This window comes from Acanthaster planci, linkage group LG05, assembly GCF_054643075.1.
Source record: "Acanthaster planci isolate LZ-2023a linkage group LG05, COTS_SCS, whole genome shotgun sequence".
Taxonomy (NCBI): Eukaryota; Metazoa; Echinodermata; class Asteroidea; order Valvatida; family Acanthasteridae; genus Acanthaster; species Acanthaster planci.
Genome location: NC_141781.1, coordinates 14,309,327 through 14,332,277, shown reverse-complemented (window position 1 = coordinate 14,332,277; position 22,951 = coordinate 14,309,327). Strand labels below are relative to the sequence as shown.

The window sequence follows — 22,951 nt, the reverse complement described above, 5'->3', positions numbered from 1 at the left end:
CACAAGTCCAGTCAAACCCTCTCACAAGACCAAAATTGTAAATACAACCACTGAGGATGTGACGGGGGGGGGAACAATGACTAAGAAATGCTTCAGTCACTGTTCATTGAAAAGTTTGTGACTTGGCTTAAGACGGGATGACCAATGATGGACTTGCAATGACCTGTTATTGACTGTGGACTCGCCAACACTGCAGTCACTCAACTCTTGTGGTTCCCCTCTGAGACAAATGACGTACAGGTCTGAATCCCTGCAATGCTTTTGAAGCTACTTTGGCAAAGTACGGAAGTCATTTTTATTGAAACACCTTTTACCAATAGTTCCGTTACAGTCAAATAACTACATTAACATCGGAAGCATATTTGAAGGAAACAATGTACATGTACTGTCAATAGGCAAGGTTTCTTCCTTTGGACAATGTGTAGGTTTTCACAAAAATGAATAAAAGTGCAATATATAAATACATGAAATGAATTTCAGCAACTTGGACACCCTGTTTTCTAATTCAAAGTGAAATTGGCTCTCAGTGTTCTGACGCTGGTTAAACCCTGACCAACACAATGTTTCTTTAGTTTGAATTGATTTTTTATTTTAGTTAAGCTTTGTCGTCTGTTTATATGTTTTGTTCTTTTTTGTTTCATTGAGTAAAATAGTGGCATTTAAATTTGGGTAGGATCTGTTCTACAAACGTAATAAAAACATGAAAAATTTTGCTATTTGGCATGCAGCTGCTACTGTTTTACTTAGTACAAAAATAAAAGAATACTAATGATTGGAAATTGAAATTGAGCTTTACATATTTTGTAAAGCACTAAAAACGGAATTTATAATAAACAGCATTCTACAAAAATATAAGAGACCTTTTTCTTTTGGTATAATATTACACAAACAGGAATAAATGAAAAAATAAGAAATTTTAAATAAGCTTTAAATTTTTTCTAAAGCAATAAAACTTAAATAATGTATTAAAGCACTTATTAAAAATAATATCGCATGTTTGCAACAGGAATGAAAAAAGTTCTTTTTTACTGCTGGTGCTTAACATGCAGCTGCCACTTTGTTACTTAAACGCATAAAGAGAATTCTTACAACTGAAAAGAGAAGTGAGTTTTACATATTTCAGGTATAAAGCAATACAAGTGGAAATTCAACACTTCACTGTTACATGTACATCTTATAACAATCCGTCTGTCTCATTTCTACTTGTTATGGCCAAATTCACACACTAGTGCCTATCAACAATCCTTTGCATTTACACACCTTAAAAGTAAATAAATAAAAAAATTGATTTAAAAAAAAATTCTCGTGTATTTAATATACATATGTGTAAGTTTTATTATACAAAGATTTTATCTTTGGATTTCCTAATATGGGCTGGTACCAAGTCATAACACAATTGCAATCTTATGTCTTTATTCTGTATTTTGTGTGTATCGTTATGTGCGTATTGATGTATTTGCTTACATATTGTCTCACTTTGTTCATCTCAATGTTGCCTTTATTGTAAGGATGTGCTATAATTCAGCCCTAAGGCTGCTGTTGCCAGTTTTTAATAAACCAGTAGTAATAATAATACATAGATTGGCCAAAGTCTGGTTAAAAGAAACTTTTCACTTTTCATTTCTCCCTTCCCATTTCCTTTTTTGAAGTTTTGAAATATTTCTCAGTGTGCTTTTTTTCTGACAAAGCATATTTTTCTGACAAATTTCTCACCAAATCCGGTCATGGCCCAACATAAAGTACAATGACGTCGCACTTTGTTTACATGTGTGCTTTCTTATGGGGCCTTATTGAATCAAGTCCCATCTCACTGCCGTAGGAAAGTGCACAGGTCAGCAAAGCCTGACGCCATTATGTTACAGCTCTAGTCACTTCCCCTAAAACAGCAAAACAATTTGGAGTTTGAACACAAAGCATGCAGCCACAGTGTGGTGCCCATAACATTGAAACATAAGTACCACATCAATCTGACAAGGCTCCCAACTATTCACGATAGTCCTTCTCATTTCACTAGGATAAGTGGAATGAATTATCAAATATAGAATACTGATTACCGGTACCCCCCCCATTGTTTCAGCCTCAGTGATGAACTTACCAAATGCGAATACTTTGCAAAATTCAATGAACATATGGCATATTGTCAGTGTATACAAAAATGATTTTGACTTTTAAAAAATCCTGTCATCACATAGCAACAAATATGCGATTCTCAATGGTGAGGGGACATGTGTTTTTGTCACCCACTGTCCTGTAATCATTCTGAGCCAAAGCAAATTGCAGGATACAACGACAGAATCATACATGCAGAGTTAAGAGCAGGATAAAATAATTACACTATTGCCAAGTACAATTCCTGAAAAATGAATTAAGACAATTAAGGCTTGGACAGTGCTGACATGTACATACATGGAAAAAACGAATCCTAACGCCAGAAATTGCACAATGATATGGAGTACCAAAGTGAATACGCCATGCGCACAATTATGAGTGTAAAAGGCATTACGGTGAGAACCAGTGAGTGAACCAATACACGAGCATACTCCATTCGTTTACACTACACTTTCTGGTTCACAGTGACATCACACTTTGGTACTCTATGGAGCAGGTACACTGCAAACTACTGTCCAATGATTCCAATTTTTACAAAGCCTGGAAAAAACTTTCAAAGAATACCCTGATTAATATACGTAAGAGCAAGATTTTTACAACAGATTATCAATGTTGAGTTGGTATTTCAACCCAAACATGGGCACATTTCAGGTTGACAAGCTAAGAAGATATCTATGGTACCTACTTGTATTCAGGTAGGCACACTAATGGCACAAACAGGTGCAGCATTTACAGAGTATAGTTTTTTCCTTATATGGCAAACAAAGCAAAGTTCAGTGGCGAGATTGACCAATGATAAAAATAGCTGAAAACAGTTGAAAAAAGGCATAAAAAGCTGAACTGTGAAAATCTCCTTTTCTTTTGTACACAGCCAGTGAGGAAAAAAAGCTGAACTCCAATGCAAAATCAAGCTGAAATCAGCTGTAAAGCTGAGAAATCTCACCCCTGAAAGTTAAACAAAGCCAAATATGTACAATTTCAATATGTATGATAGTTTGAAATGCAAGTCACGAGGGTGAACTTGAAAGCCAAGCATGCTCGGACATTATCCATGTCTAGCCTCCCCATTTGTGTGGACAAATAAGGAAAACGGTTAGAAAATGTCTGATGTCCAACCATAATTTCATTCTCTTGGGTTATCATTTGCCACTAATGATTGCCATTGGCGCACAATTTCAGTTAAGCATATTAGGATTTAAACCAAAATATATAAATCTTGAATGACTCAACAGCCCACAGTATCTCTACGCTGCCTTGAGAGTTGGGGATGAAGGCTAATGGGAGATAATCAGTTCTCACTTCTAAAAGTTTCATTTTTTACAAGACGGGGTCTTGCAGTTGAATTACGCTGAATGAATACGACTTCAAAAAGGGATCTGATCTTCAAGGTTTCTTGCACATGATATGCATTGACTCAGTAGCTATTTCAGTGATGGCAACAACTTCAAAGTTGGCCGTTTCCAGCATCTTCTGGGCCTCCTCCCTCCCCAAGAAAGCTCCTAGCCCCGCCCCATCCCCTTGCACCAGGGAGGTTGGGAGACAGTTCAGCACGCTGTAGGTGTAGTCCAGACAGATCCTGTCGCGATCCTCAAAGGCCAGGTTATCCTTCAGCTTGGAGTGGCTGTTGACCTCGATGATGGAAAGGGTGCCACCTGGTCGGAGTACCCTGTACATCTCGAGGAGAACCTGAGCAGGGTAGGATAAGTCGTGCAGGACAAAACTGATGAATACAAAGTGGAACCTCTCCGTCCAGTCGGTGGGCAATCGCGATATGTCGCTAGCCAGGAATTCAACATTGGTGAGGCCTGTCTCCTTGGCTGTTTCTTTCACCTCCAGGATTGCAGACTCTGACAGGTCGACACCGCAGAACCTACTCTTGGGGAAGTGACCGGCCAAGATCCTGGTGGACAGGCCTGCCCCACAGCCAGCATCAAGAACTTCTATTCCCTCATCTGAAGGAGAGGAAAACTAAAATGTACTTCAAGGAGAAAGTAATTTCAGAATTGAGTCAATTTGCGGTAAGTTCCTAGGCACAAAGCTCAGACTGATTGCTTCGCAAGCCAGCAAGTTGCCAATTAAACATGTAAAACATCCCCACTGGTTTTAATCACTTCCCACAGAAACTCAGCTCAATTCTGCCTCATAACAACATTCACTTTGATTCAGGTGATGATAGGGCATACTTGATAAGACCAATTTTCATGGGAGAGAACTGCTTATCACACCATGCCTGATAATAACTTTGCTCCAGGGTTGTAACTTTGGTTGTTAAATGTGCTGTTCCCTAGTGCTCTGCACTGAATGTTTATAGGGGTATTTATTTAGGTTGTAAGTTCCAACCAACCCTCTGTGTGTCTTTGAGCAAGATGATTTATCAGGATTTATTTTCTTTGGGCAATTTGAATTCTTAAAGTTCTTCAAAAACTATGTGTACATGTAAGGCCAACAAACCTGGGAGTTGCACCGACTGTCAGCCTGCTTCTAGATTTTTCCAACTAAGGAACATGTGTGCCTAAATTTATTAGATTATTTAATTTCCATTTACAAGTGTGATAACTCAATAAACATCAGTGGTCTTTACTTATGAAAACACATCACACACAATGTGGAAACCCAATAACTATCAAAGGTCTTTACAAGTGAAATGCATCACACAAAAGAAATCAATATCATTCTCTGATGGTGATTGAAAGGTTGAGCAAAGGTTTGACACCAACAGCACGCACGATCCACCGTGACCATAACAACATGCACATAATTTATGAATTTTGGATCTTGTGTGTGATTCAGAGGACACCTTGTTACCTGGCAACAAAGTCCCTGAGGACCTACATAACATGTATATGCGCTGGTTCATACAGGAACATACGTACATGTATGCATGTGTAAGGCGTGGCACACAGGATTTGAATGCACACATATCAGTAAAGTGTAGGATTAGTAATTGTTTGATTTTTTGATATCCAAAAAGGAATCAAATCTTTTTAAAATCAAATCATATGGCAATGATTTGTATCCAATTTGTTTTAAATAAAGGGGTTGTCAATATAATTATCTATTTCAATGGAAACATGTATAAATAAACAAACCATGATTTAATTATATGAGATTTAAATCAGTCTATTTCATTAAATGTAAAAAAGGATTAAGCAGGGATTTAAACCAAGTTAATTTACTTCAGCCAACCCCAACAGAGTGGTCACTCAGGCACATGGCAGCCTGAGCCTCCCTGTGTCACTAGTTGGGGAGGAAGGGGGTCAGTGGGGCTTATCCAGCAAGTACTAGTACATACAGATTGTATATACGGTGTATGTACAGTACCATGCCTACATCAAGTCATGACAAGGATGCGATGGGGCAGTCGTGGCCAATAACTGGTTCTGGTTACCGATCAGAAGTTTGGGCACTGTTGGTGATTTGTTGTTTTCGCGCAGAGCTACATGTATGGCCATTGGTCCTGCTCCAGGTTATGACATCAGGAAGATTTTGTTTCATGTACACTAAAATGTAGCCCGAGGTATATGAACAAACCCAGTCCATGCTACAAAGCTACAACAATGTCCGTAAGAGGATTTTCTCACAGGGGGAAGGAGATGAACTCTGTATTGAAATGGGCAATGGCCGTTGGTGTTCTGGAGCAGTTTAATAAACTCTGTTCATTTTCTTTTCAACTTAAAGACAGAATGCAGAGTTTGTGTTGCAGTCATACCAATCACCAACATGACACAAGATGTCAGAACACAGCCAGTCATGGAAGAGACAGTGTGTAATATCATTCAACCAAAAACACACACAAAAAAAGCATGAATCTCCAACATTTTTCTCATCAAATGTATTATTTAGGTCTTTATACCATTTCTTGAAGCTGACCTGAAACATCCCTTGGAAATATTTCATCGCTGGTGAGCTATTTTGTTGTTGACTGGGGCTTAATAACTTCATCGTTAGGCCCAAGCCAATTCTGGCCATTGGCGCATCCTTGCACAGTATGAGTGTTTCACAATAGTGCACCTACAAGAGTTTGCAAAGCATCGGCCAATCACAATGTGCAAAATCTGTCGACCCCCAAATACGTTTGGAAAGGGTTGACAGATTTCACGCATTGTGATTGGCCAACGCGTTGCAAACAGTTGGAAGCGCACTATTGTCCTTTCCTGTATTCCAACTGCAGTTCACTCTCTGATGTTGTCTATCCACTGTTACCATGCCTTCTTCTTCCTCTTTTGTTCCCATCAGGTCTTTCCTCGTCTATCCGCTCTGAGCAGGAACAAAGGAGGGCATGTTTTTAAATGAAAACATCGGTCCTTGGGTAGGAAATCACAGCATCAGCGTTTGGCACGGCGCAGGCTGAGTACGCGTAACAAATTTATGCTCCAATGGATGAACTTCGTGTGTGCGCCAAATGTGCCCAGGAAACCGGTTGGAAAACTTCTCACCAGCCTGTCTTTCTTTCACCAGTGAGGGTGCACTTCAACTCAAACGGTTAATTGTAAACTATATGCACGAGACTTTCACATCTTTGCTTTAAGCAACAGTACTTTGCGATCCTTCTTTCTTTGACCACCATCATGATACCTTGGTGTTCAGACTCCTTTACTGGCTCTCACCTAATTGTTGGTTCTTGTTCTTGTCTTAGTCCTGCTGAGATGTAGTACCCTTCTCCAGAACCGCATATCAAAAGCCTTCAGAATGTTTTTGCCTGACTTAATGTCAGTCATAAAGAGACAATGGCCAAAACAGGTGGTGCACGAGCATGAGAGACAAAATCATGCCAGCGTGTGTGCTCTCAAGATGCAGACACTCGGCAGAGTTGGTTTTGATCCAGTTTTGTCGATCGTCTGTGTCTACGTTAGATGTGATAAAGCGTTTCAGTAGTATTGCATATTATCAGGGACTGTTTGGTGATGCTGCTTGCATTTTTTAACATCAATTTGAAAACCAGGCTTCAAGTACTTACCAAGTTGTTTCTGTATCTGGGGCATGGAAGGAATAAACTCTTGGATCATTTTCGTGTGGAACCAGGGCCCTTGTGTAACAGTCATCAACTCATCAAATCGGGGGTACTGGCTGAACGGAACTCCTGAGGGGTGTAAACAGCAAATGGGTACTTCAATCACTGGACCAGTACAACTTAAGTGCACGGGGTGTGTTTGGAAGGAGACAAATCATTGGATAAAATCTACATGGTCTTTAATTTGTTAAAACAATCTTACTTCATCAGATACGCGTACTGCTGTAGCTGGTTTAAAATTTTAGTTCTTACTTTGCAGAACTCATGTTAGTGTAGGCATACAGTCATTTGTACAAGTTTAGGACCACCTATGCAAAATGTATTGAACAGAAGAAAAAACTTATGATACCAAGTAATCACAGCAACTTATGTCTATTTTCAATGTGTAACCTTATTATCTTGGTTGAATAGCTAATTGATAACATTTCTATGATTCGAAATGTTAAAATACATGTACAATATTAATATGCAGGGCTCGAAATTGGACTAATTATCACCGGAGCAAGTACTTGCTCCCTAGATAGCTGAATTTGTCAGTTTGCGGGAGCAGGTAGCTCCCATACAATATTAAAGACATATGTTCAAGAAAAAAAAGCAAAGGCCCTGGTCCTTGCTGTTGCTTTTGTGCTTAGCGATGCGACGCCAACAGCCGGGCACTGTGCCTTTATAACGTGCATATGCACACAAATGTAAAAGGGAACTATAACTGCAGCAATTGAGCATTTTCAAAACGAATGGATTAGGCTGAGACTTTGGTTTCGCTGGTTCCAGCTATTTTGGAGCATGTTTCAAAACCACATGTTCAAGCTATGACTGGAACCAGCGAAATTGAAGTCTAAGCCGAATCCACTCATTTGGCTTGAATTTACGCACGAGTCTAGGAGGTTGTGGTCGTGGCCAGTTTCCATACAATCATGTGTAAATTCCAGCCATATGGATTCAGACACTGCCACTGTGTAGACCATTTAGCGAGACTGTGACACTGGCTGTGGGTATTCGTGTGCACGTTTAAGTGTGTGCATGCATCGCATGCGAGACTCGGCGTGTGCACGGTGACAACATTAAAAAAAAATGTACCGTGTTATTGTTTTGTGACAAGGCTGATCCAAAGTGAAGTCAAAAAGTTCCGCTATTTTCAATGACAAAAGTAGAAACAAACAGTAAAAACGTTCAGGTACATGTATTTATCAGTACAATAATGGAATCAAATGGGCGCAAGTACTTGCACCTGTCTTTACGATTTATGGGCACATTTCTGAGACAAACAGGTGCATTTTAGCTACAGCGCCTGTTAATTTTGAGCCCTGATAAGTAAATAATATTTTAGTGTATCCTCCATTTATAACAACTTAGACTGGCTTTTTGCTGAACTGAAGGCAAAATTTCATATAAGACAGTATGTTGCCATCACAGTAATGACATCTCATCCGAGAAGTCCGCAAGTTTTATAAAATCGTTCTTATTTAATGATTTAAAACAAACTTTTTTAGTGCATTCCTGGTCATTTCCAGGGTCACTCCCCGAATTTCAATGCACCTTGTCCAAATATACAGCTAGTAAGTAATTACCTGGGGGGCCATCTTTTTGGAAGCACCCCACCACTTGGAGGAAGCCCCCACAGAGAATCGGAGCACTCATGGCAAGGCCCCTCAGCTCTGTGATGTTTGACCGATGGACAGGCAGCCAGTATTTCTCCTCCTCAGGGTCAAAGTTCACCACTCTAGCAGCTGTCATTGCGCCTAACCACTCCCTGACATATCTGCAGGTGGAATGAATCATTCTTTGGAATGTTGGAGTCAATTTAAAATTAACAAAAGAAAAATTTCTAAAATTTTTTGGACAAAAGAAAGGGACGATCGCTGGAATCCAACTCAGCTTGGAGCATTTCTTGTGATCTTAAGATGTGCATGTTATCCACACGACCACAAGGGTGGATCTGGGGGGGGTATGGGCCACCCCCTTAAAAAAAAGATGAGGATTTTTTTTTCAATCAATCAGAGTACAGATATTAAGTGCTTAAATGGAGTTTGTTTTGTAGGAACAGAGCCATTTGGTTCAGGAAATCGTTTCTGAGCAGAGCCTGCTTGATTCAAGTCTTGTGACTGGTGCAATCAGTGAATGGAAAAGTGCATGCGGGATGCTGCTTACAGTTCTGGGGGAAACATAGACCCTAGTTAGGCAAAGTTTGGTAATTCTTAGCCATGCAACCTGGGCCAAACTAACTTTTAATAACAAAACTGGCCTAGTCAGATTAGGCATGCCGCAGTGCAATGCATTATTATTTTTCGCCTGATTTACCTTTCTTTGAAGTTACCAGCGTCTGCGATCTCCAGGCTGGTCTTGGGTTCTCCACCCAATGATATCAAGACATCAAACAGCCCAGTCTCCATGCCAATGGCAACCACGATACCAATCATTCCGCCCACGAGCTTTTTCTCCATGTCAGCCAGAAACTCCTCGGCAGTTTCATCGCAATGGTTGTCGCCTCTGTTGGCCATTTTTTTAGCAGACTGCTAGTAGGCTTAGCACCACGTACGTGACTGGTGTCAGTGTGTGAAACAACCCGAGGTTTTGCTTTGTCTACAGCTAGTCACAGTATATGCAACTGGAAACTTCGCACTCAATTGCATGATGCATGGAGCATCTGCATTCAACATGCATTATGCCGGTACTCACGTGTATGCTCTGTACGTTCCAAGGCAGAGCTTATGTGACACATAGAGGGCGTCCTTCACCAGGATCCTCTCATACGTTACCGTTCAAATTCGATTTGATTTATCATCCAGTTCCAAATAATTCTGAACAAGAATGTACACAATATGAAAAAAATAGTGCAATAGACAATAAAGTAATAGAGTGAGAATAAGGTTTAGAAACGAGGAAGTCCATAAGAAGTTATGGTATTCCATATGTGCCATCCGGTGTCGCATTTTTCAACTGGCGTCGCATTTTTCAACCGGCGTCACATTCTCATACTTGCGTCGCCTTTCAATGTAAATAAGCCATTAATCATCAATGGTCAACCTTGGTCCAGCCGGACCTGACGTTGTTGACGTGGATGCTAAAAGTGTGCGTACATATTTTTACTGATTATGGAAACGGATAAATTAGCATGTATGCGTCGACTAACTGTATGTAAATAAATTAACAACCCTTTAATGAACCCGATTACTCGTGGAAGTTCACCTCGCTCAATTTGGTTTCTCACTTGTGCAAGCTTTTTGAGTGAAAAATGTCCCCGTACTGATGATTACTAATTGCCACAAAAATCAAACCCAGTATAGTAGGCCTATTGTTCACTCTGGTTGGTATGGTATTTGCCATCTTGCAGACATGCTTCCCGAGGGAGCGTTTATCGCATTACGGTCTATAATTTAAAATGTAACTACTCTTGGCGAAGAAATATCACGCACCATAACTTAGAGAAATTTTACTTTTTCTTAGTTGAAAGAAGTTGTCAGCAATACAAAATCACGAAAAGTTTTCCGAAAATGCGACTGTGGTCGAAAAATGCGACGCTCGTCGAAAAATGCGACGCCGGCTGAAAAATGCGACGCCGGATGGCACATATAGAACACCATAAGAAGTACTGTTTGTCGAGAATGGACCCCCCCCCAGCTTCAGCTTCGCGCGCGTGTACAATTTAAGAGTTGCTTTAGATAGGCATGTTTTGGCTACAAAACGTGTCCCTACACAAAAGTACTAGTAAGATTATCTGCCTTGAGCAGAAGCACCCGTTCATCGGTTGCAAAGAGTCATATTGGAGGGGAGTATATAATTATTTTGATGGTGGCAATATAATGGTGGCCATAAAGCGTTTGTTTTATAGTCGGAACCAGCAAAGTGCAGTTCCTACCGTTCGCTCATCGCCGGCGCGCGATCTCGCTCCGGCAATTCGATATTTTTCTCTTTTTTTCCCTCCTTGCTGAAAATATTCTCACAATACACTTTATTCGTCCATCCAAAATCGATCAAGATAAACCAGTGATTTGAAATACCGTCAAAAGTCGCAGTACGCCACGGGTGATGGGACGAAGATTGATTTTGTGTTCACCAACTGACAAGAAAAATTTAACCGTTGTCAAATCATATATCATATAAGTTATGATATTGATACTATCTCTGCATGGGAATCACACAAGCGGATTAGAAATAAAGTTAAAAAAAAAAACTCTACCAAGAAGACATACTGGGACTATATTAATCGTCTGTTTGCTGCCACCGACAATAAACTGTGCTTTGGGGGATTTGTTCGAGACCACAGGAAGTCAGTGTCCTTCAGCTTTTCAGATCTCTAACCAGCTAATTCACAATCCATAGCATGTTGCAGAAACATCCAACCATGGAGGAATAAAAACCACATTTTCCTCCATGATCCAATGAACACTGATCTTTGGTACATTCAGCAGCTATGACAACAGCCGATTTCCCTGAATCATGTTCCCTCTCCACTTCATCTTAGGACACAGTCGTGACACATTTTTAACAGTTGACCGCAGGTAGGTCTGACTGAACAATGGAGGCCCTATGTCGGATTGCGTTACGCCGTGTTAACTGATGGAAGTCAGGGAAAAGTAAAATATTTGACAAAGAATTTAAGTTTCTTTTAAAGGCCGATCAACAGATTAATTGATCCATTGTGAAGAGCACCAAATCAGCTTTAAAATTACCAAGAACTCTTGGGTACTTCGTCCATGGGAGCGCGATTGAGGACGAACCCCAGAATTGAATGGATACTGTGGCGAAACAGGGTAGCTGCGCAGACTTGTGTTTAGTCTGGGTCATTAATAATTCAGGAGCGTCTTAATCATGCATTAAACATGCGCGCGGCAACCAATCAGAGGCGCGCATTACCTTAGGTCTGGGCGCTGGCTGCGTGGGTTGCCGGGACTTCTCAAGATGGCAGCGTGCTAACCAGAGCTCTGTGGAGTTGTGTTGTATTTCGAGAGTAAATCTGACGTACGACCGCTGGTGGTTGGGGATCTACCTCAAGTGTACCTGGTGCGATCGGTTAGTGTGGTGCTTGTTCTCAGTTGCCGGAGCTGCCGATTATATCAGATCTCTTTGAAGATTGGGAATCGTAAGACAGTCTCGTTTATTTAAGAAGTGGTAGATTATAGGGTTAGGGAACCCGAGCGAACCAGTTAATTGGGGAATTAGCGAAGCTTAGACTAGAAGGATTGTGTGCCGTTGTTCCATGCTTGTTGGCATAGCGACGGTTGGTTGCGGTCCTGGTCTGGGAGCTTGCTTTCCTCGTTGAGGTTTACTGGGTGCAGGTTTCCGTTAGAGTCTGGTGAGGACTATTATAATCGCCTTCTTAATCAACTTACCTGTGTTATTTCATAATAACTTGAAGTGGGTGAGGGTTATTTAAGTCACCTGAAACCTTGTTGCAGTTTGGGAACTGTGTTGCTTTGTAAGGCAGTACAGATTATTCTTGTATAAGTGTACCCTGTTGTGTTGTACAGTTACGAAGATTGTAATTGCTTGTGTGGTCAAGACTTATCAGTTATAAGCCATCAGTAGATTATTTATTTAGACTTGAGGGCTACCCTGATCACTGTGAGGGTTACCTGGTTATTGTGAGGGTTACCCTGATCACCGTGAGGGTTATTCTGGTGTAGGTTAAGGATAAGGCTGATTAATCACGTCCGTGGTGCAGTTGACCACATAGGACTATCTCCCCGTGAGGATAATTTTGTATATAGTTAATTGCTGTTGTAAATAACGGATAACTGAGCACTGACATTGAATAAACCAATCATATAATTGCCTTAGAGATCACTGGTCACCGTGAGATTTAGTCAGTCCTGTATCACTTGTATTGACATTAACTGTAATCTTTATTGACATTGGGATCAATTACCTAATCACAGAGCGGTGGTAAACTTCCACCAAACGAACAGCCCCTAAGGCATAGTCCACCGTTCGTTAACTGATATCCCCCCTTGCGTTTGGATAGCCGCTCATTCTTGCGTAAGGTCAAATAAATATATTTGTGCGGTAGGCCAGGTCAATTCTATCTCCGATCCGGCCAGGCTGCTGGTCCGCCACAAAAAGGTGTCAGTTGTCCCGCCACAAATGGTGTCAGAAGTGGGATGATCTGTGATTTTGTTATAGTTGTATTTACCAATAAAGAGTAAAATTTTTGTCATTTGTTGTGAAGTGGATGTGCCTCACAGAGGTGCACAGCGAGGGTAATTGTAACGAGGTAGAGGGGTTATGCTTACCTGGGTAGTTACTGCCTTGTACATTGTATTCGTTGTTGGGTTGGTGACATTGGTGGGGATTCTGTTTAGGATTCGAGCGGAGTTGCGATCCTTGCGACGTACTGCAGGACAGCAACTGCCAATCCTGTTGAGAACTCACCGGGTGGTAGTAGGTATACAAAGCTTGGTAAATTCTGGAGGCTTGGGACTGGGAGTCCCGCAGCCTGAGTTTGCCTGTGAGTTACCAGTATCGCCAAGTGGCCAGTGGCCGAGTCTAGAGAGTCGAGTTGAGACTGAGATCCCTGCTCAGGAGGAAACTCCAGTATGAGCGTGGTTAAGGACAGTGGTGTTAGCTCGATGGGGGCTGACAAGGGTTCTGTCCTGGACGAGCTGAACCGGTCAAGAATGGAGGTTCAGTGGTTAAAGTGGGAGAGGGACCGTTTGTCCGCAGAGTTGGAGGCTGTCAAGAAAGGTACACAGCCTAAAACGCTGAATGAGGATACCCCTAAGAGTAGGGATACACCTCTGGTTGAAGTTGATTCTGAAATCAGCTGGAAATTGCCTAAGGGTACCCTCGGGTACGACCTGAAGGCAAGAGAGCGTTCCTGTGTTGGCACATCGCCGGAATTGGTTCCAAAGGAAGTGCCGAGGCACGCTGAGAGTACGCCTGTGAGGCCTATTCCCATGCGTAGTCCTAGCACCAATCCGTTTCTGAACCATGAGGTTGATTGCGCCGAGAAGGAGCGAGGGTTACACAGTGAGTTGTTGAGTTTTCTTACTCGCCCTACTGTAGAGAAATCTGACAAAGTTGTCGATAAGGTGGACTCACCTGGAGTTGGCCCTTGGCCACTAAAAAGGGAGTCTAGGTTGGTGGGTAGTGAGGGTTATGGTACACCAAGCGGTAGACCTCGAAGGCCTACGATTACCCCCGATCGGTATAACGGTAAGGTTCTTTGGAACGAGTACTACCGCCACTTTGAGGCGTGTAGGAAGGTGAATCAGTGGAGTGAGGAGCAGGCAACCGAGTTCCTGGCTGCTAGCCTCCAGGGTGATGCGCTCCGTATTCTTGGCGACGGGTCCAAGAAGTTCACGTTTGAAGAACTTGTGCAGGTTCTAAACAGGAGGTTTGGTCCCAGCCAACAGGCTGAGAACTACCTCGTGGACTTAAGGAGCCGGCGTCAGGGGTTGAAGGAGAGTCTTCAAGAACTGGGGCAGGCAGTCCGTGAGTTGGTGGTGAAATCCTATCCAGAGATTCCCGAAGAGGCACGTGAGCGCCTGGGGAAAAATCACTTCATGGATGCTGTGTCGAGTCAGGTGGTCCGGGAAGGCATTTATCGCGCCCGTCCGAAGACACTGGACGAGGCGATACGTACAGCTATAGAGACTGAGAATTTCGAGAAAATTGAGAGTGAAAGGCGAGTAGAGAAGAAGCCAACGAAATTCACAAGGGCCATGGACTCGGGCACCGAAGAGCGTTTGCAGAAGTTGGAGGAGAGTGCTGGGCAGCAAGCCAAGAAGATAGACCAGGTGGTCAAGATGTTGACTGAGTTCACGAGTAAGGGGCTGAGCCAGGGTGACGATAAGCCTCCAGCGAGGCTGTCGCCGAAACTAGAGAAAAAGAAGCCTTGTGTGTTGAAGTGCTTCAGGTGTAAAGAGGTTGGTCATTTTGCCAAGGAATGTACCAAGCCTCGGAAAGAGAGAAAGGGGCAGGCTGGACCTCCCCGAGTGCCCAAACGAGGGACAAATGAAGCCAACCAGAGGCACAGGACAGAAAAAGGCAGAGAACCACTAGGTGCTCAGCCCAAGTCTGTTTCCCGGCCAAGGTGTGGGCTGTTTGTCGATGGAGTCGTTAGAGGAGCGAAGTGTCGGTTCTTAGTTGATTCAGGGTCAACAGACACTTTAATCAGTAGTGTTGTTTATCATAAAATTCCCAAGGAGCAAAGGCCTGTGGTGGAAGCGGAAGAGGCCAGCATTCGGCAAGTTGATGGCAGTCCATTAGCAACAATGGGTACTGCTTGGGTCGATATACAAATAGGCAAAACAGTTTACCCGGTTAGGGTGATTTTTGCCGACATGAAGTGTGAGGGTATATTAGGGATGGACTTCCTGTTACCTACCAGAGGTAACTTAGATTTTGGAAGGTTGGAGTTGAGGCTGAATGGAGAAAGATCAAGGTGTACTAATGGTGCTGGTGAGCCGTTTGTCGGTCAAGTATTGGTGGCGGAAACCACCGAGATCCCAGCGGGCCATGAGGCTATTGTGCCTGGTACTGTAGCCAGTACCTGTGAGGCAATGCGACAGCCGGCCTTGGTTGAACCTGTGGATGGTGGTGGCGAATTGGCTCAGCGAGGGTTAGTTTTAGCCCGGTCGCTGGTGGAGCCAAACGCCGAGTCTCTACCGCTGCGGATATTTAATCCGAATGAGGAGAGACGCGTTGTCCGAAAGGGGACAGCTGTTGGTACAATTGCTGCGGTTGAGGCTGACCCCATAGTCCTGCCTGGTGAGAACCATGAGTGTGAGGTCTATGGAGACCTGCCGAGTCACCTGCATGATCTGTATGACCAGTGTAAGATCAACATTGGTGAGGAGTATCATGAGGAGGTGAAGGCTTGTTTGATTGAATATCAGGACGTATTTTCCCGTGGTAATGAGGACATAGGGCAGACTGATGTGGTAAAACACCAGATCAATACTGGCGCCGCGAGGCCTATTAAGGAGCGGCCAAGGCGTCATCCCCTGTGTAACCAACAGGAAATAATGAGGCAGGTGGAAGATTTGCAGAAGAGGGGCATTATAGAACCATCTGACAGTCCCTGGGCTGCAAACGTGGTGCTGGTCCGGAAGAAGGACGGGACCCGACGATTTTGTGTCGATTACAGAGGGTTGAATAGGGTAACAATCAAAGATGCTTACCCTGTCCCTCGTATTGATGAGACGCTAGATACGTTAGCAGGGGCAAAGTGGTTCTCGACGCTTGATTTGGCGTCGGGATATTGGCAGGTCGCCCTCGACGAGGACGCGAGCCAGAAATCAACCTTTGTGGTGCGGAACGGGTTGTATAGGTGGCGTTGCATGCCCTTTGGTCTTTGTAACGCCCCTGCGACGTTCGAGAGGTTGATGGAGAAGGTGATGGCGGGTCTCCAGTGGGAGACACTGCTCATCTACCTGGATGATGTCATTGTTTATGGCAGGACTGAGAGAGAGGAGATTGAACGGCTTCGAGTCGTTCTCTCCAGACTCCGAAAAGCTGGATTGAAGTTGAAGCCTAGTAAGTGCTTTTTGTTCCAGTGCTCTGTGACCTATTTGGGTCATGTAGTGTCGTCTGAAGGTGTGGCTACCGACCCTGAAAAGGTTCGGGCAGTGGCTGAGTGGCCCACACCTAAGTGTGTCCGAGAAGTTCGAAGCTTTTTAGGCCTCGCTTCTTATTATCGGAAGTTTATCAGGGGATTTGCCGAGGTAGCGTCGCCTCTGCATGCGCTGACTGAAAAGTCAAGAGAGTTTCGATGGACGGATGCCTGCCAAGAGGCATTTGAAGAGTTGAAACTGAGGCTGCAGACTGCACCTGTGTTGGCATATCCCATACCTGAGTCTGATTACGTTTTGGACACAGACGCGAGTGGGGATGGACTGGGGGCAGTTTTGTCCCAGGTCCATGAGGGTCATGAGAAGGTCCTGGCCTTTGCAAGCCGCAAGCTCAGCAAGGCCGAGAGGAACTATTGTGTTACCCGGAGAGAACTTTTAGCGGTAGTTGTCTATCTGAAGAAGTTCAAACAGTATCTGTATGGTCGGAAAGTTTTACTTCGCACCGATCATGCTGCTCTTAGGTGGTTACTTGATTTTAAGAACCCCGAGGGTCAGCTTGCTCGGTGGCTTGAGGTAATCTCCGAGTATGACGTGTCCATTCAGCACAGACCTGGACGTAAGCATGGAAATGCTGACGGGTTGTCTAGGAAGGTCTGTAAACAGTGTGGTCGGTCTGATATGAAAGGGACAACGGAAGTTGCCGGAAATCCAACGGTTGTGTCTGAGAAGGAGAGTCGCCGTGAGGTTGACTCTGACTTAGCAGTTCCTGAGGCAGACGTGAGGGGCATCTTTGCCGAACCACACTGGTCTAGGGATGAAGTAAGGGGGGCACAACTTGACGATCAAAGTATTGGTTGGATTGTGAGGGCTAAAGAGGAGTCGGACAGCCGCCCGGTTTGGGAGACTGTATCAGCCGCATCCTCGGCGCACAAGACCCTATGGTCCTCATGGGATCAGTTGGGGGTGCGCGATGGTGTCCTGTACCGAAGTTGGGAGTCTGATGACGGAAAGTCATCTAGGTGGCGACTGGTACTGCCTGAGAAATTGAGAAAGGCTGTACTGCAGGAGCTACATGGAGGTCAGACTAGCGGTCACCTTGGGGTTACAAAAACCTTGGCTAAGGCCAAGTTGCGGTACTACTGGCCTGGGATGACCGCAGATGTGAGGTCATTCGTTAGGAGCTGTGATCTGTGTGCGAGGAGGAAAGCTCCTGCCAAGAGGAGAATTCCCCCCCCCCAAGCAGTATTTGATGAGCGAGCCCATGGAGTGAGTGGCTGTGGACTTGCTGGGGCCACTGCCCCAAAGTGACAGTGGCAACACTTGGATCATGGAGTTCGAGAACGATATTAGATGAGCCACCGGAGAGGTGTAGGAGGACAGCAGCCCTGCTTAGAGGAGCGGATCCACCTTGGCGAACCTTCCTAGACGGTGAGCTGGTCCACGAGGAGACCACAACTGCCAAGTACAAGAAGGTGGTGGACGCCAGCTGCTACTCAACCCAAGCTTAATTATAGCGTTTATCTTCCTAATCATGATAATTCCAATTTAAAATTTGTTTTATATCCATGATTTTTGATTGCCTACGATTATTTGTAAATAGACGATTCACCATAATTTATCTTAAAGTTGAGGACACAAACTAGCGTTTTTCTCCTTGTAAAATTATGAAGTGTGTTGAAGTGTTGTTAAATTTTTATATAAGATATTTCTGTCAGGTTTTATAAATCATTTTATACAGTTACAAAAGTTCGTATATTTTCTAATTCAACAGTGCATAATGTATGTTAATTATGGTGTATGAGGATTACTAGGTAAGCCTCAGGTAAGTTGCTTGAGCGTGGCTGCACGTGCAGGTACAGTAATGGATGTGTTTGTATAACACGTATGTGAGGTTGATCAACTAGATCTCATGGAATGGTTTTTAATTGTATAACATGTATTGTGTGGTTTCAGGTAAACCTCACATGTTATGCTGTATAAATTTCTATTACCCCTGTTTCTTTTAATATTTCGGTTAAGCGTTTTAACCCGGGACGGGCTAAGCTTAGCTGGGGCCTGTGTGGCGAAACAGGGTAGCTGCGCAGACTTGTGTTTAGTCTGGGTCATTAATAATTCAGGAGCGTCTTAATCATGCATTAAACATGCGCGCGGCAACCAATCAGAGGCGCGCATTACCTTAGGTCTGGGTGCTGGCTGCGTGGGTTGCCGGGACTTCTCAAGATGGCAGCGTGCTAACCAGAGCTCTGTGGAGTTGTGTTGTATTTCGAGAGTAAATCTGACGTACGACCGCTGGTGGTTGGGGATCTACCTCAAGTGTACCTGGTGCGATCGGTTAGTGTGGTGCTTGTTCTCAGTTGCCGGAGCTGCCGATTATATCAGATCTCTTTGAAGATTGGGAATCGTAAGACAGTCTCGTTTATTTAAGAAGTGGTAGATTATAGGGTTAGGGAACCCGAGCGAACCAGTTAATTGGGGAATTAGCGAAGCTTAGACTAGAAGGATTGTGTGCCGTTGTTCCATGCTTGTTGGCATAGCGACGGTTGGTTGCGGTCCTGGTCTGGGAGCTTGCTTTCCTCGTTGAGGTTTACTGGGTGCAGGTTTCCGTTAGAGTCTGGTGAGGACTATTATAATCGCCTTCTTAATCAACTTACCTGTGTTATTTCATAATAACTTGAAGTGGGTGAGGGTTATTTAAGTCACCTGAAACCTTGTTGCAGTTTGGGAACTGTGTTGCTTTGTAAGGCAGTACAGATTATTCTTGTATAAGTGTACCCTGTTGTGTTGTACAGTTACGAAGATTGTAATTGCTTGTGTGGTCAAGACTTATCAGTTATAAGCCATCAGTAGATTATTTATTTAGACTTGAGGGCTACCCTGATCACTGTGAGGGTTACCTGGTTATTGTGAGGGTTACCCTGATCACCGTGAGGGTTATTCTGGTGTAGGTTAAGGATAAGGCTGATTAATCACGTCCGTGGTGCAGTTGACCACATAGGACTATCTCCCCGTGAGGATAATTTTGTATATAGTTAATTGCTGTTGTATATAACGGATAACTGAGCACTGACATTGAATAAACCAATCATATAATTGCCTTAGAGATCACTGGTCACCGTGAGATTTAGTCAGTCCTGTATCACTTGTATTGACATTAACTGTAATCTTTATTGACATTGGGATCAATTACCTAATCACAGAGCGGTGGTAAACTTCCACCAAACGAACAGCCCCTAAGGCATAGTCCACCGTTCGTTAACTGATATCCCCCCTTGCGTTTGGATAGCCGCTCATTCTTGCGTAAGGTCAAATAAATATATTTGTGCGGTAGGCCAGGTCAATTCTATCTCCGATCCGGCCAGGCTGCTGGTCCGCCACAAAAAGGTGTCAGTTGTCCCGCCACAATACTTTAGTCATGACACCAAGATAAATCTTTGACCAATATCAAACGACTCAGTTATCAGGATTTTAATATGTTCAGGTGCGAAAAATAATGTTTTATGAATTTTGGTTTTGCATCTTTATGATGTACTACAGTGCAGATTATCACCACAAAATACGTAATGATGACTGGTGAAGGGGAAAAAGTTAACAATTGTTATCTTGATGAAAAGGTTTCGACAAAGCGTTAAACACCGTAAGGCACAAAAACCAGATATTGAAATCCAAAGTCTACAGTGATTATGAAAATAAATACTAAAGATTTTATAACTAATATGTTACTACAATGCACTGTTCTAGAAATTAAAACGGGAAATATAAGCTTTTATGTGGTAAAAAGTCATTTTTCATAAACACACCGTACATTATATTAGGTTTTATGTAAATGCACTTAGTTCTAGTGTCGAGTTTTTTTTTTTTAAACTAAAGCAAAGTGTTTTAATTTCAAAATGCATACGAAAGTGCTCCATTTTAAAATAAACCAAATCTTCGTTTCTCAAAGACCTGCGGGTTCAAGATTGTCACTTTATAAAATAAATTGATGAGAGGATAATTTCTGAAGAAAGCTGTTCAGGGTCTTCTTTCAAATCATTTGAGCTAGCTGAAAAAAATTTGATCGATAAATAGATAAATTTTCATGTAAGTTAACCTGCATCAACAAGTGCTTTAAAAATGACTATAAAGCATGAGTAAAAATACTGTACTTGGCGAGTAACTATACACTCTGCAAGTTTTGTCTTAGGTTACTTGCAGTAAAATGTCAGAGCAGATCTTCAAAAATAATAAACCATTTCAAAATCTGTATAATGCGACTTGCAACAGTGATCAATCATGCAACAGTATAAAACAACATTTAAATATTTGAAAAGGTTAAACTCATACAAAAAACAGCATTTCTACAAAAACTGAATATATACCAGAACCACTACTTTTTATAATTGTATAGGTCATATTACTGCATACAAGCTGTTTCAACAAACTGGGACAACTGAATTTTGTTCTTTCATATATATGGATTCTTACATACCTAGTTATAAAATAAATGCTTCCATGACTCTTTTAATGTTATTTTTCAAAATGTTCACACCAAAAAAAAAGAAGTGCATTTTCTTTGAAGAAACTTAGTATTGGAACTGTCAGTTGATTTTAAAGTTTTCAAATTTAGTAATTAGGTAGTAATTAGCTAATGAGGAAACACATACATGTATATGTAACACACAGCTAACAATTTTTATGGACGTTATGTATAAACAGATCTATGACCCGCCATGAATATGAAAAATGAGTACAAACTACCTGTATTTGCAAGCTATTGCCAATTATCTGTATGTAGTTTTAGAAAGTGATCTTTCTCAAATACTAAAGGTCCAGATGATATTTTGCCAAAAACTGTTAAACATGCATTGGATGTCTCTTGCATGTTTTCTTCTAAACATTTTTGTAAGGTCCTGTTACTCGCAATGAAATACAATCATCAATGCAAACACAACTTTTAAAAAAATATTCGGTGTGACTATCAATATGATCAATCATGCATTATGAACAGGAACCAACACAAATATGAACAATTTAAACTGATGGAATGAATGAGAGCAATGAATAAAAAATAGCACATATTATTACTAAAACACATAAGAAATTTTTAAAACAAGAAAGTTTTAAAAGCCAGGAAGATTAGCTTATAAAGCCCAAGTATGAGAATTTTGGATAACAATGGGAAATGTATTTCATAATTCTGGTTTTTTTTTATAAAAATGCTGCCGTAAATTTTATGATCCTGCAATCAAGCATGCCTTTGAGTGCAAACTGAATGGAATGATTCAGAAATTAACCAGGTGCATGTATTTCAATACTACTAGAACATGTAAAATGACACACAATGTACAAGAAGCACATTATCTCAGTCTCTGTCTGTAAACTGTGGGATGTCAGCGGCAGCCTGACGCTCAGTGTCACAACTGCTGCACATCACTTCTCCGTGCAAGGCGGTGCGTGCAGGTGTTGCAAGGTTAGTTCAACCTGTGGTCAAGCCATGGCCAGGTTATGGGGAGGGACTTCCAAGTACAATGATAAAAAACAAGTTGGAGGGGCAGATGGTGGCGCTTATTCCCAAAGCAGTTGGGATGGAATGCACGCGTAGCTGAAGATGAGGTGAAGCCTTCATTAGGATAGGGGTGTGATGGGCATATCTTGGACGTCGGTTGTTTGAAGTATGTTTCCTTTAAAAAAAAAAGCCATCGAGCATCGCTGCTTCACTCTATTAAAAACTTCATTAAACAAGTCATACACCCTGTCGCACATCCAGTCCGCCGGGCAGTCGCACGTCAAATCAGTCGGGCAGTCGAGCGTCCAGTCAGCCGGAAAGTCGCACGTCCAGTCGGCCGTGCAGTCGCACATTCAGTCAGTATCTGCAGAAACACAAAAAGACTCAAACGAGAGTAACATGTCAAAACAACAATTTTAGTGGAAGGACAGACGAAATAAGCGCACGGCACAAACAAGTCACAAAACGCGGACAACAGTTAAAAGGACAAACATGATCTGGCAAAGGCAGGGCCGATCACCTCCTGAGGGTACCAACAGCTACTTCTGCTACCGCAAAAACAAGGAATGAATACTCAAATTGCACACCGGGCAGTCGCAAATCCAGTCAGTATCTGCAGAAAAACATAAAGACTCAAACGAGAGTAACATGTCACAAAACGCAGACAACAGTTAATAGGACAAACACGATCTGGCAAAGAATAATAATAAGTGTGAGAGCGCCTGCTGGTATGTTTTATGTAAGTTATGAAAAGTTTTTTGGTAGACAGCGAAACGGCAAGTGCTCTAAAAGCTGAGCTGGGTGGTTGTTTCTGGCCATTCGCAGTCACCGCATCAA

The 22,951-nt window shown here is 42.6% G+C and overlaps 1 protein-coding gene across 1 annotated transcript; it reads right to left on the bottom strand.

The window, feature by feature from the left end:
• Positions 1-256: 256 nt before the first annotated feature.
• Positions 257-9,809, bottom strand: LOC110977324 (uncharacterized). The gene is made up of 4 exons (XM_022231326.2): positions 9,419-9,809; positions 8,689-8,879; positions 7,067-7,189; positions 257-4,061 (listed from the first exon to the last, which is right to left on the bottom strand). Exons 1-4 carry the CDS (start codon positions 9,616-9,618, stop codon positions 3,493-3,495), a joined length of 1,083 nt encoding a protein of 360 aa, XP_022087018.2. The 5' UTR covers positions 9,619-9,809; the 3' UTR covers positions 257-3,492.
• Positions 9,810-22,951: the final 13,142 nt, after the last annotated feature.